This window comes from Eschrichtius robustus, chromosome 16, assembly GCF_028021215.1.
Source record: "Eschrichtius robustus isolate mEscRob2 chromosome 16, mEscRob2.pri, whole genome shotgun sequence".
Taxonomy (NCBI): domain Eukaryota; kingdom Metazoa; phylum Chordata; class Mammalia; order Artiodactyla; family Eschrichtiidae; genus Eschrichtius; species Eschrichtius robustus.
In genome coordinates, this window is record NC_090839.1 from 30322563 (window position 1) to 30342346 (window position 19784).

Sequence of the window (19784 nt, forward strand, 5' to 3'; positions counted from 1 at the left end):
TGCAATGAGGTACCCCAACACTCTGCCAGTGTGATGCCAGAGAAGACCAAGTAAAGGGCGGAGACTTTGATCCCCTCTGGCTGGCGATGAGGCCTCCCCTGGGGCCTCACTCGTGTTTCACCATGTCAGTGAAAACCATGTGAAAAGCCTGCATTTCCACCCCACTCAGCAGTAACAAGGGGCTTCTCATTCTCCCTGCTGGGATGGTGTCACAAGAAACCTAATGAGTCAGGACTTTGACCATGGCCCAGAGGTAACAAGGCTAGCCCCAACATGTGGTGTCAGTGGAGATCACACTTGGAGCTAGACCTCCCACCTCTGCCCATCAGTGAAAAGGAACACCACCCCCTGGGTGTCAACAGAGGTCAAGTGAGAAACTTAGACTTTCTACCTCTGCCTGGCAGCACCCCGCCTTGCCCTGGTAGACTGGTGTCAGAAAAAGCCAGTTAAAATATAAAATTTAGGGGCTTCCCTGGTGGCGCAGTGGTTGAGAATCCTCCTGCCAATGCAGGGGACACGGGTTCAAGCCCTGGCCCGGGAAGATCTCACATGCCGCAGAGCTACTAAGCCTGCGAGCCACAACTACTGAAGCCCGTACACCTAGAGCCCGTCCTCCGCAACAAGAGAAGCCACTGCAATGAGAAGCCCGCGCACTGCAACGAAGAGTAGCCCCCACTCGCTGCAACTAGAGAAAGCCCGCACGCAGCAACGAAGACCCAACGCAGCCAAAAATAAATAAATAAATAAATAAAATATATTAAAAAAAAAAAAAAAAGTTAACATTAGTGTCACCCGAGTCCCAGAAGGAAAGAGAAAAAGTTAGGACTGAAAAAATACTTGAAGAAATAACTGAAAAATGTTCACTTCTCACTCAGGTCTTAAGGGCCCCAACCTCTGAGAAAGACAATTCCATATATTTGTGTTTCTTATAAAGCTGTAATTAAAAGAACATCTGTAACTTCAAAGTTCCAAGAAACCTGAGGATTTGGGTCACTACATTGTTCCTGCAATTCCTCCTACACGCAGAGTTTAGTAAGCAATAGTTTGACATTAAATTTTGAGCCTTTGGCCTTTATTTCCTCCACACTTTCCAAACTTTCACAGACTTGGGGGCATTTAGCTTGTGTCTTATCTCACAGGCTAGAACCACCATTGTCTTCCTCTCCATGGATATCAAACAGGTTTCATCTCAAGCACATTCTAGTACATATGGTATCTTTGTTCAAGTTAGAAAAAGACGTCCCTTTTTCAAGTAAAACAAACAAAAGAAGTATTATATTATTTGTTTCTTAACAATAATAATTAAGACAAATATACAGGGACTTCCCTGGTGGTCCAGTGGTTAAGACTTCACCTTCCATTGCAGGGGGTGCGAGTTCATACCTGGTCGGGGAGCTAAGGTCCAACATGCCTCGCACCCAAAAAACCAAAATATAAAACAGAAGCAGTATTGTAACAAATTCAGTAAAGATTTAAAAAATGGTCCACATCAAAAAAAATTCTTAAAAAAAAAAAAAAAAGACAAATATACACGAGCACCTGATCCCTCCCAAAGCTGAGAGCATTTTGTGTCACCTGGTACCTGGGCTGGAGGAGTATTCCTAGATGAAGACTGTGTGGTCTCCAGGGACTTCTCTAGTGGTCCAGTGGTAAAGAATCCGCCTTCCAATGCAGGGGTTGTGGATTTGATCCCTGGCCAGGGAATTAAGATCTCACATGCCATGGGGCAACTAAGCCTGCATGCCACTACTACTGAGCTTGTGCGCCTCAACTAGAGCCGGTGTGCTGCAACTACAGAGCCCACATGCTCTGGAACCGCGCGCCACAACTACAGGCCCACGCTCCCTGGAGCCTGTGTGCCACAACTAGGTAAGAAAAAAACCCACACACTACAACTAGAGAGAAGCCCATGCACCTCAATGAAGAGCCCGTGCACTGCAATGAAAGATCCCGCATGCCTCAGTGAAGATCCTGTGTGCCACAGCTAAGACCCAATACAGCCAAAAATAAATTAAATAAATAAATAATAAATAAATGTTTTTTTAAAAAAAAGAATGTGTTGTCTCCAGAATCCAAAGAGGCCACCAGTCACTGTGCTTTCTTCTTTGTGGTGGAGGATGCAAGATGCAGCAATTAGTCTTTTACTTTGGAGGAGATACTGTGGCATGCCCTTGATGAATGGCTCCCATAGGACATTACCAAAGTGGCAGTTTCCTGAATCTTCATAGGGTTTATTTCCCACCATCTGGAGTTTGTGTGTCTTACCAAGGTCTCTAGTGTGCTAGCCGTGTCATGTTCATCCTGCCCAGCCAGTATGATGTCAGCAATGTAAAGGACCATTGTAGCATTCTGCACGATATACACATGGTCCAGATATATTCAAACTATATTATGATAGAGACAGGGAGAGTTAACACCAGTGTGAAACTCCAAGTGTGTTTTTTTTTTTTTTTAAGAAATTCACGTTCTTTTTTTATTTATTTATTTATGACTGTGTTGAGTCTTCGTTTCTGTGTGAGGGCTTTCTCTAGTTGCGGCAAGTGGGGACCACTCTTCATCGCGGTGCGCGGGCCTCTCACCATCGCGGCCTCTCTTGTTGCGGAGCACAGGCTCCAGACGCGCAGGCTCAGTAATTGTGGCTCACGGGCCCAGTTGCTCCGTGGCATGTGGGATCTTCCCAGACCAGGGCTCGAACCCGTGTCCCCTGCATTGGCAGGCAGATTCTCAACCACTGCGCCACCAGGGAAGCCCCCAAGTGTGTATTTTTGATCATTTATTGTGAACTAGAACTGTTTCTGATCCTCTTTTCTAACTGGGATGGAATTCTAATATGGAATTCACCGTATTAACAAACTAAAAAAGAAAAAAAGAAATGATCATCTCAATAGATGCAGAAAAAAGCATTTGACAAAATCTAACATTCATTCCTGATAAAAATTCTCAGCAAACTAGGATTAGAAGGGAACCTTTGCAACATGATAAGGGGCATCTATAAAAACCTAATAGCTAACGTCAAACTGAATGTTTCCCTCCTAAAACCCACTCTTACCATGCTTGTACTTTTTTGATCTACAGATTTATGTCTTTCACCAAACTTGGGGAGTTTTCAGCCATTGTTACTTAATTCCTATTTGATATAGTACTGGAAGTTCCAGCAAGTGCAATAAGGCAAGAAAAAGAAATAAAATGCTTAATATTGTAAAGGAATAAATAAAATTACCCCTATTGATAGATGGTATGATCATCTATGCAGAAAATTCTAGGGAATCTATATTTTTTTAAAGTCCTATATCTAATAAGCAAGTTTAGCAAGGTCACAAGACTTGAGATCAATATACAGTATTCCATCATACTTCAATATATTAGCAATAAGGGGCTTCCCTGGTGGCGCAGTAGTTAAGAATCCACCTGTCAATGCAGGGGACGTGGGTTCAAGCCCTGGTCCAGGAAGATCCCACATGCTGCAGAGCAACAAAGCCCATGTGCCACAACTACTGAGCCTGTACTCTAGAGCCTGTGAGCCACAACTACTGAGCCACGTGCCACAGCTACTGAAGCCCACACACCTAGAGCCCATGCTCTGCCACAGCAATGAGAAGCCCGTGCACCACAACGAAGAGTAGCCCCCACTCGCTGCAACTGGAGGAAGCCCGCGAGCAGCAACGAAGACCCAACGCAGCCAAAAATAAATAAATAGAATAAATTTAAAAGAAAGAAAAGAAATGTACTTATAATAAAAAAAAGTGTTCCTTAAAAATATATATATATATATATATATATATATATATATATATATATATATATATATATATATATAGCAATGAACAACTGGAACATGACATTTTTGAAAATAGTAACTATTTTTTTGCTAGGGCTGCCGCAGATTGGGTAGCTAAGAGAACAGAAATTTATTTTCTCACAGTTCTAGCTATGAAGTCCAAGATCAAGGTGTTTCAAGATTTCGTTTCTCCTGCCCCATCTCTCCTTGTTTTATTGATGGACGTCTTTCACTGTGTCCTCACATGGCCTTTTCTCTGGGCACACATGTCCCTGGTATCACTCCCTCTTTTTATAAGAACACAAGTCACATTGGATTAGGGCCCACCCATCTGACTTCATTTAGCCTTAATTACCTTTTTAAAGTCTCTATCTCCAAATATAGTAACATTCTGAGGTGTGTGTGGGAGAGGACTTCAACATATGAATTTGAGGGGGACAGAATTCAGTCCATACAGTACCATTTACAATAGCTCCAAAAAAATGAAATACTTGAATATATCTAACAAAACATATACAGGATCTGTATGCTAGAAACTACAAAATGCTAATGAAAGCAATCAAAGAAGAATTAATAAAAGGAAAAACATACCATATTTATAGATTGGAAGACATAGTATATTTAAGATATATATTTTCCCCCAAATTGAACAATAAATTTAATGTAATTCCAATTAAAATTCCAGCAGGACTCTTTGTAGATAGAGACAAGCTAAATCTAAAATGTATATAGGGACTTCCCTCCTGGTCCAGTGGGTAAGACTCCACGCTCCCAATGAAGCGGGCCCAGGTTCCATCCCTGGTCAGGGAACTAGATCCCGCATGCTGCAAATAAGATCCAGCGCAGCCTAAATAAATAAATAAACATTAAAAAAAATTAAAAATAAAATGTATATAGAAAGGTAAAGAAACTAGAATAGCCAAAACAATTTCGAAAAAGAAAACAGGGCTTTCCTGGTGGCACAGTGGTTGGGAATCCGCCTGCCAATGCAGGGGACGCGGGTTCGAGCCCTGTCTGGGAGGATCCCACATGCCGCGGAGTAACTAGGCCCATGTGCCACAACTACTGAGCCTGCGCTCTAGAGACCGCGAGCCACAGCTACTGAGCCCGCATGCGACAACTACTGAAGCCCGCGCGGCTACAGCCTGTGCTCTGCAACAGAAGCCACCGCAGTGAGAAGACCGTGCACCGCAAGGAAGAGTGGCCCCTGCTCACCGCAACTAGAGAAAGCCCACGTGCAGCAACAAAGACCCAACACAGCCAAAAATAAATAAATAAAATAAATAAATTTTAAAAAATAAATAAATTTTTTAAAAAAAGAAAAACAAAGATGTAGGATTCACATTAACCAATTTTTTTGTAGGTATTTTTTTAACGTCTTTTTTTTTTTTTTTTTTTTTTTTAATTTTGGCCACGCTACACGGCATGTGGAATCTTAGTTCCCTGACCAGGGATTGAACCCACGCCCCCTGCACTGGGGGTGTGGAGTCTTAACCAGTGGACCACCAGGGAAGTCTCTGTAGGGTTTTTTTAATTTAGTTTTTTAATTGTGGTAAAATTTAGCATTGTAATCATTTTTAAGTGTACAATCAGTGACATCAAGTACATTCGCAATGTTGTAATGCTGGAAATACTATCTATTTCTAGACCTTTTTTATCATCCCAAACAGAAACATGTACCCATTAAGTTATAACTCCCCATTCCCCTTACCCCCAATCCTTAGTAATCTCTACTCTTTTTTTTTCTTTAAAATTTCTTTAATTTTTATACAATTTTTAAAGGTTACTTTCCATTTGCAGTTATTACAAAATATTGGCCGATTTCCCCATGTTGTACAGTACATCCTTGAGCCTAAAATTACACCCAATAGTTTGTACCTCTCACTCCCCAACCTCTATAATGCCCCTCCCCCTCCCAGTGGTAACCACTAGTTTGTTCTCTGTATCTCTTGAGTCTGCTTCTTTTTTTTTTAAATTTTATTTATTTATTTTATTTATGGCTGTGTTGGGTCTTCGTTTCTGTGCCAGGGCTTTCTCCAGCTGTGGCAAGCGGGGGCCACTCTTCATCGTGGTGCGCAGGCCTCTCACTATCGCGGCCTCTCTCGTTGCGGAGCACAGGCTCCAGATGCGCAGACTCAGTAATTGTGGCTCACGGGCCCAGTTGCTCCACGGCATGTGGGATCTTCCCAGACCAGGGCTCGAACCCGTGTCCCCCGCATTGGCAGGCAGATTCTCAACCACTGCGCCACCAGGGAAGCCCCGAGTCTGCTTCTTTTATGCCATATTCACTAGTTTGTTATATTTTTTAGATTCCACATATAAGTGATATCATACAGTATTTATCTCTCTCTGACTTATTTCACTTAGCAAAATGCCCTCCAAGTCCAACTATGTCACTGCAAATGGCAAAATTTTGTTCTTTTTTATGGCTGAGTAGTATTCCATTGTATATATACATATCACATCTTTATCCATTCACTTAATTTGGTTTCATGTCTTGGCAATTGTAAATGCTGCTGCTATGAACATTGGGGTGCATGTGTCTTTTCAAATTAGTGTTTTTGTTTTTTTCAGATGTATACTCAAGAGTGGAAATGCTGAGTCATATGGTAGTTCTATTTTCAGTTTTTTGAGAAACCTCCATAATGTTTTCCACAGTGGCTACACCAACTTACATTCCCACCAGCAGTGTACGAGGGTTCCCTTTTCTCCACATCCTCACCAACATTAGCTATTTATGTTCTTTTTTATGATAGCCATTCTGACAGGCGTGAGGTGATATCTCACTGTGGTTTTGATTTGTATTTCCCTGATGATTAGCAATGGTGAGTATCTTTTCATGTGCCTGTTGGCCATCTGCATTTCCTCTTTGGAAAAACGTCTATTCAGTTCTTCTGCCCATTTTTTAATCAGGTTGTTTGGTTTTTTGATATTGAGTTGTATGAAGTAACCTCTATTCTACTTTCTGTCTCTATGAATTTGCCTATTCCAGTACCTCACATAAGAATTATATGGAAACATATAATATTTGTCCTTTTGTGTCTGGCTTATTTCACTTAACATAATGTTTTTTTGCTAACACGTTTTGTCTTTAATGGCACATATCAGAATTTCATTCCTTTTCATGGCTGAGTAATATTCTATTGTGTGTATACTACATTTTGTTTATTCATTCATTTTTTGATGGACACTTGGATTTTGTCTACCTTTTGGCTATTGTGAATAATGCTACTCTGAACATTGGTGTACACATATCTGTTTGAGTTCCTGCTTTAAATTTTTTTGGATATATACCTAGAAGTGGAATTACTGGGTCATTTGGCAATTCTGGTTTTTTTAAAAAAATATTTTATTCCTTTTTAAAATAAATTTATTTATTTATTTTTGGCTGTGTTGGGTCTTCGTTGCTGTGCATGGGCTTTTCTCTAGTTGTGGAGAGCGGGGACTACTCTTCATTGCTGTGCGCAGTCTTCTCATTGCAGTGGCTTCTCTTGTTGCAGAGCACAGGCTCTAGGCGCGTGGGGTTCGGTAGTTGTGGCTCATGGGCTCCAGAGCACAGGCTCAGTAGTTGTGGCCCACGGGCTTAGTTGCTCCACAGCATGTGGTATCTTCCCAGACCAGGGCTTGAACCCATGTCCCCTGCATTGGCAGGTAGATTCTTAACCACTGCACCACCAGGGAAGCCCTATGTTTAACTTTTTGAGGAACCACTAAACTCTTTTCCACAGCAGCTGTAATATTTTACATTCCCACTAGCAATACGCAAGTGTTCCAATTTCTCCACATCATTGCCAAAACTTGTTATTTTCCATTTTATTGCTAATAGCCATCTTAATGGGTGTGAAGTGCTATCTTATTGTGGTTTTGATTTGCATTTCCCTAATGACTAATGATGTTGAGCATCTTTTCATGTACTTATTGGCCATTTGTATATCTTCTTTGAAGAAATGTATTCAAGTCCTTTGCCCATTTTTGAATTAGTTTGTTTTGTTGTTGAGTTGTAGGGGTTCTTTATGTATTCTGGATATTTAAACTTCTGTAAATATTTCTCCCATTCTGTGTGTTATATTTTCAGTCTTTTGCAGTGTTCTTTGATGCACACAAGTTTTTAACTTTGATGAAGTCTAATTTATCTATTTTTTTCTCTTGTTGCCTGTGCTTTTGATGTCATATCCAAGAAAACGTTGACAAACCGAATGTCATGAAGATTTCCCCTTTTTCTTCTAGGAGTTTTATAGTTTTAACTCTTAAGTTTAGATTTTTGATCCATTTTGAGTTAATTTTTGTATATGACATAAGGTAAGAGTCCAACTTCATTCTTTTGCATGTGCATACTACCCAATTGTCAAATGTATCATAGAACTACAGTAGTCAAGACAGTGTGGTATTGGTGAAAGAATAGATGCATACCAATGCAATGGACTAAAAATTCCAGAAGTAGACCCACATCAATACAGTCAACAGATTTTTAACAAAGGTATGAAGGCATTTCAATGTAGAAAGAACAGTCTTTTCACCAAAAGGTGCTGTAAAAAAAATGGACCTCCATATGCAAAAAACAAACAAACAGGGACTTCCCTGGTGGTGCAGTGGTTAAGAATCTGCCTGCCAGTGCAGGGAACACAGGTTCGATCCCTGGTCTGGGAAGATTCCACCTGCCTCAGAGCAACTAAGCCCGTGCACCACGACTACTGAGCCTGCTCTCTAGAGCCCTCGAGCCACAACTACTGAAGACTGCGCACTCTAGGGCCCGTGTGCCGCAACTACTGAGCCCGTGTGCTGCAACCACTGAAGCCCACGCACTGCAATGAAGAGCATCCCCCGCTCTCTGCAACTAGAAGAAGCCCACGCGCAGCAATGAAGACCCAACACACCCCAAAATTTAAAAAGATAAAAAACAAACAAAAACAAAAATACCTCAATTTACATTTCACATATATAAAAATTAACTCAGAGGGATCATAAACCTAAATGTAATATGTAAAACTATAAAACTCTCAGAAGAAAATATAGGAAAAATATCTTCATGATTTTTGGTCAAAGAATTCTCGGATAGCACACAAAAGTACCATCTATAAAAGAAAAAATTGATAAACTAAACTTTTTAAAATTTAAAACTTCTCTGCAAAGAACACTAGCAAGAGAATTAAAAGATAAGCAAGAGATTGGAGAAAATATTCGCAAGTCACTTATCAGACAAAGGACTTATATCCAACTCTCAAAACTCAAAAGTAAGAAAACCACCCAAATTTTTAAATGGACAAAAGATCTCTTTTTTGTCCCTTGTACATGATGAGTCGCTTCTCTCTTGCCACTTTCAAGATTCTCTCTTTGTCTTTGGTTTTTGACAGTTTGATAATATGTCTAGATGTAGAGCTTTTTAGGTTTATCCTGCTGAGAATTCACTGAGCTAAAACAAAGATGTAAGAACAGAAATATGATCAGTGGTTGCCTAGGGTTGGGATGGGAGGAGAGTCTGAATACAAGGGATGGCACAAGTGAATTCTTTATGTCTGTGTCTATGGTGGTGGTTACAAGAATCTTTGTGCATGACTCATTGAAATGTACATCCAAAAAGTGAATTTTATTATATGCAAATTTTTAATAAATGAAAATGGATACTTTTTTTAAAGTACATAAAATGTTCACACAAAGTTTAACATATATTTTTAAGTGAACACCAAAGGATTCTCATCAGGTAAAGAAAAAAACTGTTACTAGCACTTCAGAAGCCTCCCCACCCCCTGCCATGTTCTCCTCCTTGACTGTTGCTCCATTGATCCTCCCAGAATCAATCACTATCCTAACTTTTATCATAATCATATCCTTGCTTTTATTATTTTATGCAGTCCATAAACAATGTAATTTTCCTTTTGTGCTTTGCTTATTTCACTCAAAATTGTTTTTGTGAGTCATCCATGTTGTATATAGCGGTTGTTTGTTTTCATCCTGTATACAATTCCATTGTATAAATGTACCATATTTTACTCTCCAGTCTACTCTTGATGGATTTTGGGGTTGATTCCAATTTGAGTCTATTGTAACTAAAGCTGCTATATGCATTCACGTATCTTTTTGTACATGTGCAAGGGTTTCCCTACAGTATATATTATATACCCAGGAATAGGGGCATGTGTGCCTTCAGTTTTACTAGATTACGCTGAGTGTTCTTCATCTTGTCATATACGTCAAGCGTAATGCAAAGACAAACACCTCTAATGACACGTGGTACAGACACAAATAAGGGTTTATTGGAGGGAACTTCTCGGCAAAGAGCTGGGATCATGCATATAATGCCTCAAAGTCCCATTATCCAAAAGATGGCTTGCTAGGCCAGGAAGGGCTGATCTCGCTGTTAAAAGAGCAGGAGAGGGGCCCCATTCTCATGCCACTTTGCATATTTATGAGGAAAGTAGAAGGAACCTTGGAATCCCTTGACAACTATGTAACAGAGGGAGTTTTCTGGCCAGGGAAATGTCTTACTAGAAATGGGGGAAATCCAGAGCTTGAGTTCACATGTCATTTCAGTTATGCTGAACTAGCTGTTTCTAGGGTACCTAAGAGAGAAGGGAAAGATTCACTGGAAACTTCCAGCAGACAAGGCTGGCTGTGTTCAGTTATATCATTATACAATGTCCGTTTCTGTCTCTGGTAATTTTCTTTGCCCTGAAGTCAACTTTATCTGATATTAAGATAGCCACTCCTGCTTTCCTTTAATTAATGTCTGCATGATACATCTTTTTTTATCCTTTTACTTTCAAGGTGCCCATATCTTTACACTTGGAGTTTGTTGTAATTACAGTTGAGTCATGTCTTCTAATTTACTGTGCCAATAAGCTGCGCACTTATGTGTACTTTTGATTATATATATTAAACTTCGATGAATAAATTTTTTTTTTTTTTTTTTGGAAAGAGTTATGCTGTATAAGAAGCATTGGAGGTGGGGAGAAAAGGAGCAGGGAGATGGGAGATGTGGTACTAAATCCCTCATGGTGATCTGAGATTGAAAATGAGAGACAGGCAGAGACAGAGACAATACAACAGCCCAGCACTAGGCAAAGCTTACATAATAGGCTACATGGATGTCTTTGTGCCATAGTTTGCCTGTCAGTATTTGCCACATTCCTGCCCTTGCAAGCTCTCCTCTGAATTGCAGGGGGCTTAAGGTGCCTGGAAACTATATTTTGTGGACTTCTTTGCAAACTAGGTTACAGTTAGATTTTGCCAGTGGACTTCATAGGTTGGAGATTAGAAAGTGGAAGGAAGGGAGAAATCTTTCTGACTCCAGCCACAGCAGGATCACAGCTGGCTACTGGTGGCCACAGGTGATTGTGGGCTCCAGCACCAGCACCAACATCAGGCTTATAAACACCAGACCAAGATTTTCCTGTGGCACGGTGGTTAAGAATCCACCTGCCAATGCAGGGAACACGGGTTTGAGCCCTGGTCCAGGAAGATCCCACATGCCGTTGAGCAACTAAGCCTGCGTGCCACAACTACTGAAGCCCGCACACCTAGAGCCCGTGCTCCGCAACAAGAGAAGCCACCGCACTGAGAAGCCCGTGCACCTCAAGAGTAGCCCCCACTCGCCACAACTAGAGAAAGCCCACGCGAAGCAACAAAGACCCAACACAGCCAAAAAAAACTAACAAACAAAAAACCCAAACCAAGGGTGTTATCAGCTTCCTGATTTCTAAGTAAAACTCCCTTCTCCCTTTTTTTCATCCAGCTCTTTCAACACCTTTATACCCAATGTCCAGCATTAAATTCCCCTCTTCTTGAAATACCTAGAGTGGGTTATTTTCCTGGCAAGGTACTGACCGACACATAACTTCCCCTTCAGTCTGAAAGAAACGAATCGAATGCTGTCATTTACCAACACTCCAAAAATGGCTGGTGAAGCAAACCCAAATGCTCTCAGCTGTTCTAGCTCTGGTTTTCTCCTTGGAGCTGTCCCTGTCCATGCCCCGACACCATACCCGCCTCCCACCTGAACTTCGAGAACCGTCACCTCTGTTGCATCCTGACTGAACCACAGCGCTGTATTCCACTCCCATGTGTACACCTCCCCGGTCTCTGCTCCCACAGCAGCCAGCCTCCACCTTGGCACGCCTGTCCCCTCTCTTGACTGGGAGCCCCAGGAGGTTGATGGGCACTGTTTACCGTTGACTCCTTGCATGCTTGGCACTGAGCAGGTGCTTACAGAATGTTTAACAGCACCAAGTGGCGTCTGCCGCGGAAGTTGATGGGTTGAAGAGTTGCTCTGCCAAGCCCTGGTTTAGGAAGAACCAGTGGAGGTGGGATCCTCTTTCCACACTACTTTTCAAGAAGTCAACTGATGAGAGTATGCAAGTGTGTGCAGAATAGGATCGGGGAAGCTGAGGCCTGGCCCAGGTGGAGGACTTGGGACATACAGACCACAGGAAGATTGGCTGAGGTACCAAATAGCTTTAATGAGCCTAAGCACCTTTCCCCCTACTTTGTCCCTCCCTCCCAACTCTCCAAGCCCCCTCCTTCAGTTCTGGACAGGTCCAGCCTGCCCAAGGCTCTGGGGCTCTTCGGCTAGAGGTGTTAATTCTGTCCCCTCAGCCGCTCCAGCCGCCTCCGAAGGTCCGGGGGCACCTTGGCCCCAGCTGCCAGCAGCTCTCGAAGTCTCTGTTTGGGAGTCTTGGTGAGTTGGAAATTGCAGGGCACAGGGCCCTCTTCAAAGGTGACCCGACAGCTCCGAGTCGCTGTGTGGTAGCCCTCAGCACTGGCAGTCACCACATAGTCCCCTGGGGTCAGCAGGCGCCAATAATCCCCGCCCCATGCTGAGAGGAGTGAAGGGCAAGATCAGGGTCCAGTGGTCCTCAGCTTCTGACCGGGCTAAAGCCTCCCCCACCTCCCCCCATCCCCTCCCCCACACACCCACCCGTTGTTACATCATGGTTAATCCCATCCACGGCAATGACAGCATCAGCAATCCCAATCTCCGTGTCCTTGTCCTTCACAACTCCGGCAATGCCCATGCGCACCTGTGTGGGAAAAGGTTATCAAAACCCCTTTCCTTCTGTGTGAAAATGTGGCCTTCAGTTCATTTTCTGGCTCTGTTCCCCACAAATTTGATAGAGGTGGTGCGTCTACTCTGTTCCTACGTGACAATACTCTGGTGAAAATATCTCCTGATTGACAAATTGCATCTGGATTGGGAGAACTATAAATGCCTGGCAGGAGGGCATATCTATGGGCTTTCCCGAGTTCAGTGACTCTTATTGGCCTTGTGTTTTAGAACTCTTGGAAACTATACTTACGGAGTCAAAGTGAAAAGTGAAGTGTCTATGCCAGGGCATTTCCTGCACTTGCAAAATCGGACTCTTTTCTGAGAACAGCTCTGGGTCAGCTCTATGGACAATTGCCTGGACTGCTGTCAGGTCTATTCCCACCCGCTAACAATGTCTTACGCCACCCCGCTGGCAAACTGTGATTCCTGTCCTGTATCCCTCCAAGTCAATCTGATGCTGAGTGAGTGTGACCCATGGCACCTGTGAGTCAGAATGCTCAGCCTGACCTTAGGCTCAGCTCCCTATTGGGAGCTGCATCAACATGGAGAAGAGACCAGTCAGGAGTGACTCGGGCAGGCTGGGCACAGGGGGGATTCAGGTCCGACCTGTTCCAGGTAGGTGAGAAGGGCATCTTTGTTGTTCTCCCACTCCTGGGGCAGCTCGTTCTCGTGAGGGAACTTGTCACAGGACAGCTCCACAGTGACCTCAAAGCAGTTGGTGTGTAGGTAGCTGAAGTCATTCATGCCTAGGGGTACCGCAGACACTGGAGCCTAAAGGGGCGGGATGGGAGCCCTGCCCTCCTGGTGCCCTCCTCTGGGAGACACTTCCTGGTGACAGTTGACACCAGTGGTTATGTGAGAGCAGACTGTCTTATTGGGTAGAGTTATGGGGACGGAGCTAACCCCACCCTTGGGCACATACTCCCAGGAACTGTGTGCCAGTCAGCCCCGTTGATGATGTTGCCATACAAGGAGAAGTCCTGGCTGTGGCAGGGTCGGCGATCTGGGTCCTGCATTGCCCAATTAGTGCCAGCATAGACAGTGCTGAGCCAGCGAAACACTGCCTCATCTGGGGTGGGCGTGAGTTCGCGGGCAGCCCACGGAGTCCGAGTCATGTCGAAGGGGTAGGACACCACGAGCTCACCCCCGTGGAGGTTGGCACTTAGCACAAAAGGGATCCGCTCCATCCACTTGATCACTGCCCGCGTTTCAGGAGCCACCTGGACAAGGGCAGGTCAGGGGGGTGGGAGACAGAGACAAAGGCCCCTAGGGTGGCCCTCCACCACTGCCCCCAGAATACTCACAGTGGCATTGGGCAGGGTGTAGTAAGTAGGCAGTGGCAGGTGATGGTTGGGGACACTGTCAGGCACCAGCCCATCATCCTCTGCTTCCCACAGTGGTGTGTTGAGGTCAGCAAAATTATGGTTAAGGTCAATGCCCTGATGGTTCCAGCGGCCCTCTGCCCAGCCCACCAGCTCCGAGCCCTGCCAGGGACGAGGTTTGTTCAAGCCAAGCAGGCTCCAGGCACCATGACAGAAGGAGCAGGCTGGCCCTCGGGCCAAGTGGCCTACCCGGCGGAAGGCAGTCTCATAGCCGTCAGGGTTCATGGAGGGCAGCAGGTGAATGCGCGTCTCGGTGAGCAGCCGGGTCACCCGCGGGTCCCCTCTCAGGAACTCACGGCACAGGAACTGCATTAGGAGCAGGAGCAACTCCCGCCCCAGGGCCTCATTCCCATGCATGCCGGCCACGTAGCGCACCTCAGGCTCTCCTGGGAGCACACAGGTGCTCGCAACTGGCTCATGCCCCTGCCCCTCCCTGCCGCTGTGCCCACCTCTCCCACCCCACCTGCCAGTACCCAGCTCATGCTCCCCAGGCTGGTCCGACATTTCCATCACATACAGCTTCAAGCCCTGGTGGCTCCTCCCGATGCTGTAGACGCGGGTGATGTTGGGGCATTGCTCGTTCACCTGCTTCATCAGCTGCGGGGCGGAGTGCACCTCCCATGGTGCAGGGCATGGGAGGATCAGACCCAGGGGTCAGACCACATGTGGCCACGGAAGGACTTCGAAAGCTTGTGGTGGCCCATACAGATGGGGACACCACGGCACAGTACAGGAGTGGGCAGCAGCAGACCAGAAGGAAGGGTCAGAATAAGGGAGGCGCCATAACAAGGGAAATTGGGGCAGTTTAGGGGTCAACAGGAGGGTGAGATGAGGGAGGACATGAGGGCAATCATAGCCAGTTATGCCCTGGTAGGCGGGGGACCTGAGATGGGCAGATCCTCCCTCTTGGGTCATAGGGGTTACCTTCCTCATCGCTTTATAATCATGATGCCGGAAGTCCAGTGTGTCGGAGGATCCCAGCACAGGGACCTCAGGGAGTAGACCATTAGGATCTGGTAGAGGATGAGTTCCCAATAAAGGGGGAGTTCCCAGTGGAGGGTGTGCCCTGCCCATCCAACCCTTGTCTTACAGCCCACCTGAGACTGGGCAGGCCAGGATCTCTGCCCGGAGGCAGGATGCACCTCCCTGGAGCCAGGTCTGGGGCAGCAGGCGAATGAAACGGGCCACCTGCGGCTCAGGCAGGAGGTTCAGCACTGGTGTCTCTGGGTCCGAATTGGCAGGAAATACCTGGGGGCATCAAGTCCTTTGTAAGGGTGGCTTGAACCCCAGCAGCCTGGCGGAGGGCCCAGGGAAGGAGCTCAGGCCGCTGAGCTCACTGGAAAATCCACCCCGGTAGGCTCAGCTGGAGACTTGCCCACTGTGTCAAACACAGACCGCTGCCCACAGCCTTTGCCAGCAGGCAGCCCTAGGCAGCCACGCTTTCCGTTTTGGTCACAGCTCATTAAACCAATATGGCCATGTGACTCAGGAGCAGCCAATCCTGAAGCTGGCCAGGACCCCACACTGTAGCCTGGGGTAAAAAGGGGTCATTGAGATGGGGAAGCCAGAGCTATGAGGAGGTGAGAAGTGATGCAAGGACCAGGGGCCCATCACCAGAAAGGGTGCTCCAGCAGGAGGCTGTGGCATGGAGGAAGTATTTGGGGAGGATACAGGCATGATCCAAAGCAGCCTGCCTCCCAAGGCTGTCTGCTGAGTGCCACCCATCCTGACAACCACCCCCTTTCTCCTGGGATGCCCAAGTGGACACCTGTTCCTTGTCCTCAGAGGAGCCCCAGCCCAGCCCAGCACCCTACAGTGGGCCAGGAGCCCAACTCCCAGCATAGAGGGCCCCAGCCACCATAGGACCTCTCACCGCGTCCATCCCACTGCTGCGATTCTTACTCCCCCACCAGGTAAGACTGTCATTGCTGAACTGGACCTTGTATGATGTGACCCAGTCATACCTGGCAGGAAAGATGGGTAGAGATCATGGGTGGCTCCCAGGACTCCCACCCCAGTCCTCCTGAGTCTGCCCATGACTTCCCTGGCCTGGAGATGTCCTGCCTCACCTCCAGATGGAGTTCCTGCCCTGTGTGATAATGCCTGAGAAGCGGGTGGGGTGCCTAGCATCCACCTGAAGCCATGGCTTGGCATCCTGCTGCTCGGCACACCAGGCCCCATCAAAAAGATCACCATCTTCCAGGCCTGACTGTGGACACAGGACATAGTAATCAGAACCAGGTAGGCAGTATGGGGTAAGCCTTAACCGAAGGTGGGAGGGGCAAGTAAGTAGGTCCTAAGGGTTGCCTTGCTGACCTGGATGTTGAGCCGTCCTCGGTGTGGTCCAAGACCAAAGGACTGGCTGCTAGATGCATCGAGCTGGTTATCTGAAACTCGCAGGGACTCCAGGCCCAAAGGGGGACAGTCTGGGACAGGGACAGAGCAGTAAAATGGGACCAGAGAAAAAGTGGTCAGGGCACTTAGGAAGCTAAGCCTAAGCTTGCCCGTGTGTTGGACAGGCTGGGGGCATGTCTATGCCCAGGAGACCAAGAGCTACATTAGTTTTTGCCCGAGACTGCAAGTCTGGGCAGGGCCCCTGGAACGGTGGTACCTGGTTCTTGCTTCTCGGGGAGGTCAAGGGTCCTTGCAGGGCTGGTGGTCACTGAAGCCCTGGCAGTCACCGGGGGTCTCGGGGGAGTTAGCTTCTTTCGCTTCTTCATGATGATCTTTTTCTTCTTGATGACTCGAATCCGGACATGCTGTTCTGAGGTCCCTGGGGACCAAGGAGGCAGAGCACCAGGGAAGGAAAGGATGACACGAAACCCCAGATGGAGAGGTCTGCCAGCCCAAGAAAGCCTGCAAGTCCACAACAGGCCCCACCACACATATCCAAGAACCTTGGCATGGACTTAAAGGCCCGCAGGCTGACCCCCAACCTACCTCTCCAGCCACTTCCTTGATTCCTTCTCCCCTCTGACGGCTTGGCCCTCACCAATAGAGAGCTACACTGCCACTAGGAACTATCTGCTTACTCCAAAGAGCTGAATTTGGTTCTTTAACTCCTTCTTTGCCTGGCTGTCCCCTCCCCTGTCATCCACCACCTTTGATTTTATTGCCTAATTCCCATTCTTCCTTTGCATCTCAGCGCAGATGCACTTCAAGGAGTCCTTCCTTAGCTCCAGACTCGGTCTCATGCCCCAAAGCCTCTGTACCACCTCCATCATTATGTTTGCCGTCTGAGCTGAGATGTCCCGTCCTCAAATCCATGTCTGCCCGGGTGCTCAGGCTTTCCAGAGCTGGACCCCTGCCCTGCCTGCCCTTCAGTACAAAGCATTCATTGCACAGGGCAGGTGCCACTAGTTCCCCACCAGCCTAGCTCCACAGATGCCCCTAGAACATGCTGTACATTTTTGTGTTAGGTGCCCTGTGCCTTTGCACAGACTGTTTCCTTCTTGGCTGCCCTCCTCTTCAGCTCTTCCTAATTCAGAGATACCCTTCAGGACCAGTTCCACTTGCCTCTCCCAAGAAGCCCTCCTAGGCTGCCAATCCCCTTGCTTTCCTCCTCTCTTACTCCCACATTTGAAAAGGTGGGAAGTCAGGCAGCCTTCCCCCTCCCCTCCCCAGGCAGTGCCCCGTTCCTCCTGGCAGAGAGCTCTTCCTCCCTTCCTCGGTTCTTTCCTTCCAGCCCCTGCCCTCAAGCTCTTTCCCACAGTCTTGCTCTGCACCCTCCTCCTTTGTCTGCACCTCTTTCTCCCCTCCTCCTGGCTCTGGCCTCAGTTTCCTCATCTGTGAAAAGGGAAAGTTTGGGGCTGGAAGAGGCAGCATCCAACTGGCTCCTGTCCCAGGACTGCTGACTTGGTTTGGCAGGGAACTGGGGCTGCTGACTCAGCAGCCATTGTACTGGGCGGGGAGTGTGTGTGCGTGGGGAAGGGTTGCCACACAGGCGCTGGGCACGTAGTGTGGCGTGTGTGGCATGTGTGGGGGGTGTGTGCGCGTGCTGGGGAGGGGTCGCCACACGGGGGGCGGAGGAGTGGAACAACCGGCCCGCGGAAGAAGCGGGCCGTGGGTCGGAAGCTCACCGTTCTCGTTCCCAGCGGACAGCTCTGCCTGGCTGCTACGCGGGGCCGGGGTCGAGACCGGGGCCTCGGTGGTCGTGGGCGACGCCAGGCCCAGCACCGAGGCGCCGGACGCCCCCAGACTCACCCCGACGGCAGGCGCGAAGGTGGCCAAGGCGAGCAGGAGACACCACATGGCGAGGTCCAAAGCGAGGACACGCGCTGGGCCCGCGATGGCCGGTGGGTTCGCCTCTTCCTGCTGGGGCTCGGGAGCCCCCCGCCCCTTCCTGCCGCCGCCGCACGCCCCCTGCGGCCTTCGACACGCCCACAGCCTGCTAGTTGGCCTCGGACCCAGGAGCCGAGGGGTGGGCAGGGGAGGGGAGGACGAGAGGGGAGGGGAGAGGAAGGAAGGGGCGGGGAGGGGCCAGGGCTGCAGCCCAGGGTCTCCGCACCCGCCGACCCTCCCCCTCCCTCTCTGCCCCGCGCCCCAGCCCCCCGCACCGAACTCACCCGCCTCTCTCGGCAAAGACCCTGCACCCTGGATTCCACGCGATCCTGTGCGCCCGTCCCACAGTGGGCACTTACTGTGTACCATGCCCCGTGCCAGGCGCTTTACCCGTGGCCTCTCAGACAAATCTCATCTTACAAACTGGTAAACTGAGGCTCAGGGCGGCTAACTGACTTAGCCTAGGTAGCGAAGCCGAGAACTTTGGGGAGGAAACTACAACCTGAGAGGGAAATTTATCCAAAGTCAGAACCCCCTGCCTGGACGGGTGGGACGGAAAGAAGGGTGAGAGGAAACTGAGGCGGCGGCTGGGGTACGGGGTGGGGGAGGGCTAGCTCTCCAGGAATCCTTCTGAAGGACACCCAAAGGGCCCAGCTAGAGGCGGTGCTTCCCACCCCCCAACCGCGGCGCCCCGCCTCTCCTCTCTCTTCCTTTCCCCAGCCTCCCCTCCTCCTTTGCTCACCCGGCTGCCACGTTCCGGGGTTACATAACCCGAGTAGAGGCGTCCGAGCCGATACCCAGAGGGCTGGGGCAGGGGGTGGAGGGTGAGGCTGATGCATGTCCTGTCCTCCCCCGCCTCACTCTCCTCTGGGAGCCGGCAGCCCTGGGTCTATGTCTTCGGGACCACCTCGGACCCCGGGATTCCAGAGCGCAGGACCCTCCGCATCCCCCTCCGAGGTCCCCTTTGGCTCCCCCACGCCAGGGTCGCCTCCCCAGAAGGAAGGCATTCGTTCACTGTGCGCCTCTGGCCTGTGCTTTGCCCTTGCAAGGATCCCGCCAGGGAGACACTGCCATCCCCAAGTAAGAAGAGATGCCCAGAGGTGGCCGGGAATCCTCTGGAGTGCGCGGGGCCCCTGAGCAAATGTTTTCTGCAAGGTCACTACCCATATGAACAATTTGAATTACCCTAAATCAGCGTGTCAGCACTAATCTCGTCGGATCTCTCGAAAGAAATATGCGCTCCTGGAACTGAGACCCACCCCCAGCAAGAACGATCTCATAGACTCGAACCCCGGAGCTCCTC

The 19784-nt window shown here is 48.2% G+C and overlaps 1 protein-coding gene across 4 annotated transcripts; it reads right to left on the reverse strand.

Moving 5' to 3' along the window:
* Nucleotides 1-12262: 12262 nt before the first annotated feature.
* On the reverse strand, nucleotides 12263-19029 carry CPXM1 (carboxypeptidase X, M14 family member 1). 4 transcript variants are annotated; one of them, XM_068524605.1, is made up of 15 exons: nucleotides 18766-19029; nucleotides 18280-18569; nucleotides 16812-16973; nucleotides 16517-16626; nucleotides 16270-16409; nucleotides 16074-16164; nucleotides 15298-15448; nucleotides 15125-15213; nucleotides 14674-14797; nucleotides 14390-14586; nucleotides 14123-14302; nucleotides 13741-14038; nucleotides 13425-13564; nucleotides 12690-12792; nucleotides 12263-12588 (listed from the first exon to the last, which is right to left on the reverse strand). In XM_068524605.1, exons 2-15 carry the CDS (start codon nucleotides 18449-18451, stop codon nucleotides 12350-12352), a joined length of 2196 nt encoding a protein of 731 aa, XP_068380706.1. In that variant the 5' UTR covers nucleotides 18452-18569; nucleotides 18766-19029; the 3' UTR covers nucleotides 12263-12349. The 4 variants fall into 4 exon arrangements, with proteins under 4 accessions (XP_068380706.1, XP_068380707.1, XP_068380708.1 ...); XM_068524606.1 differs by lacking the exon at nucleotides 18766-19029 and having other exon boundaries at nucleotides 18280-18584; XM_068524607.1 differs by lacking the exon at nucleotides 18766-19029 and having other exon boundaries at nucleotides 18404-18500.
* Between the last annotated feature and the right edge of the window lie 755 nt (nucleotides 19030-19784).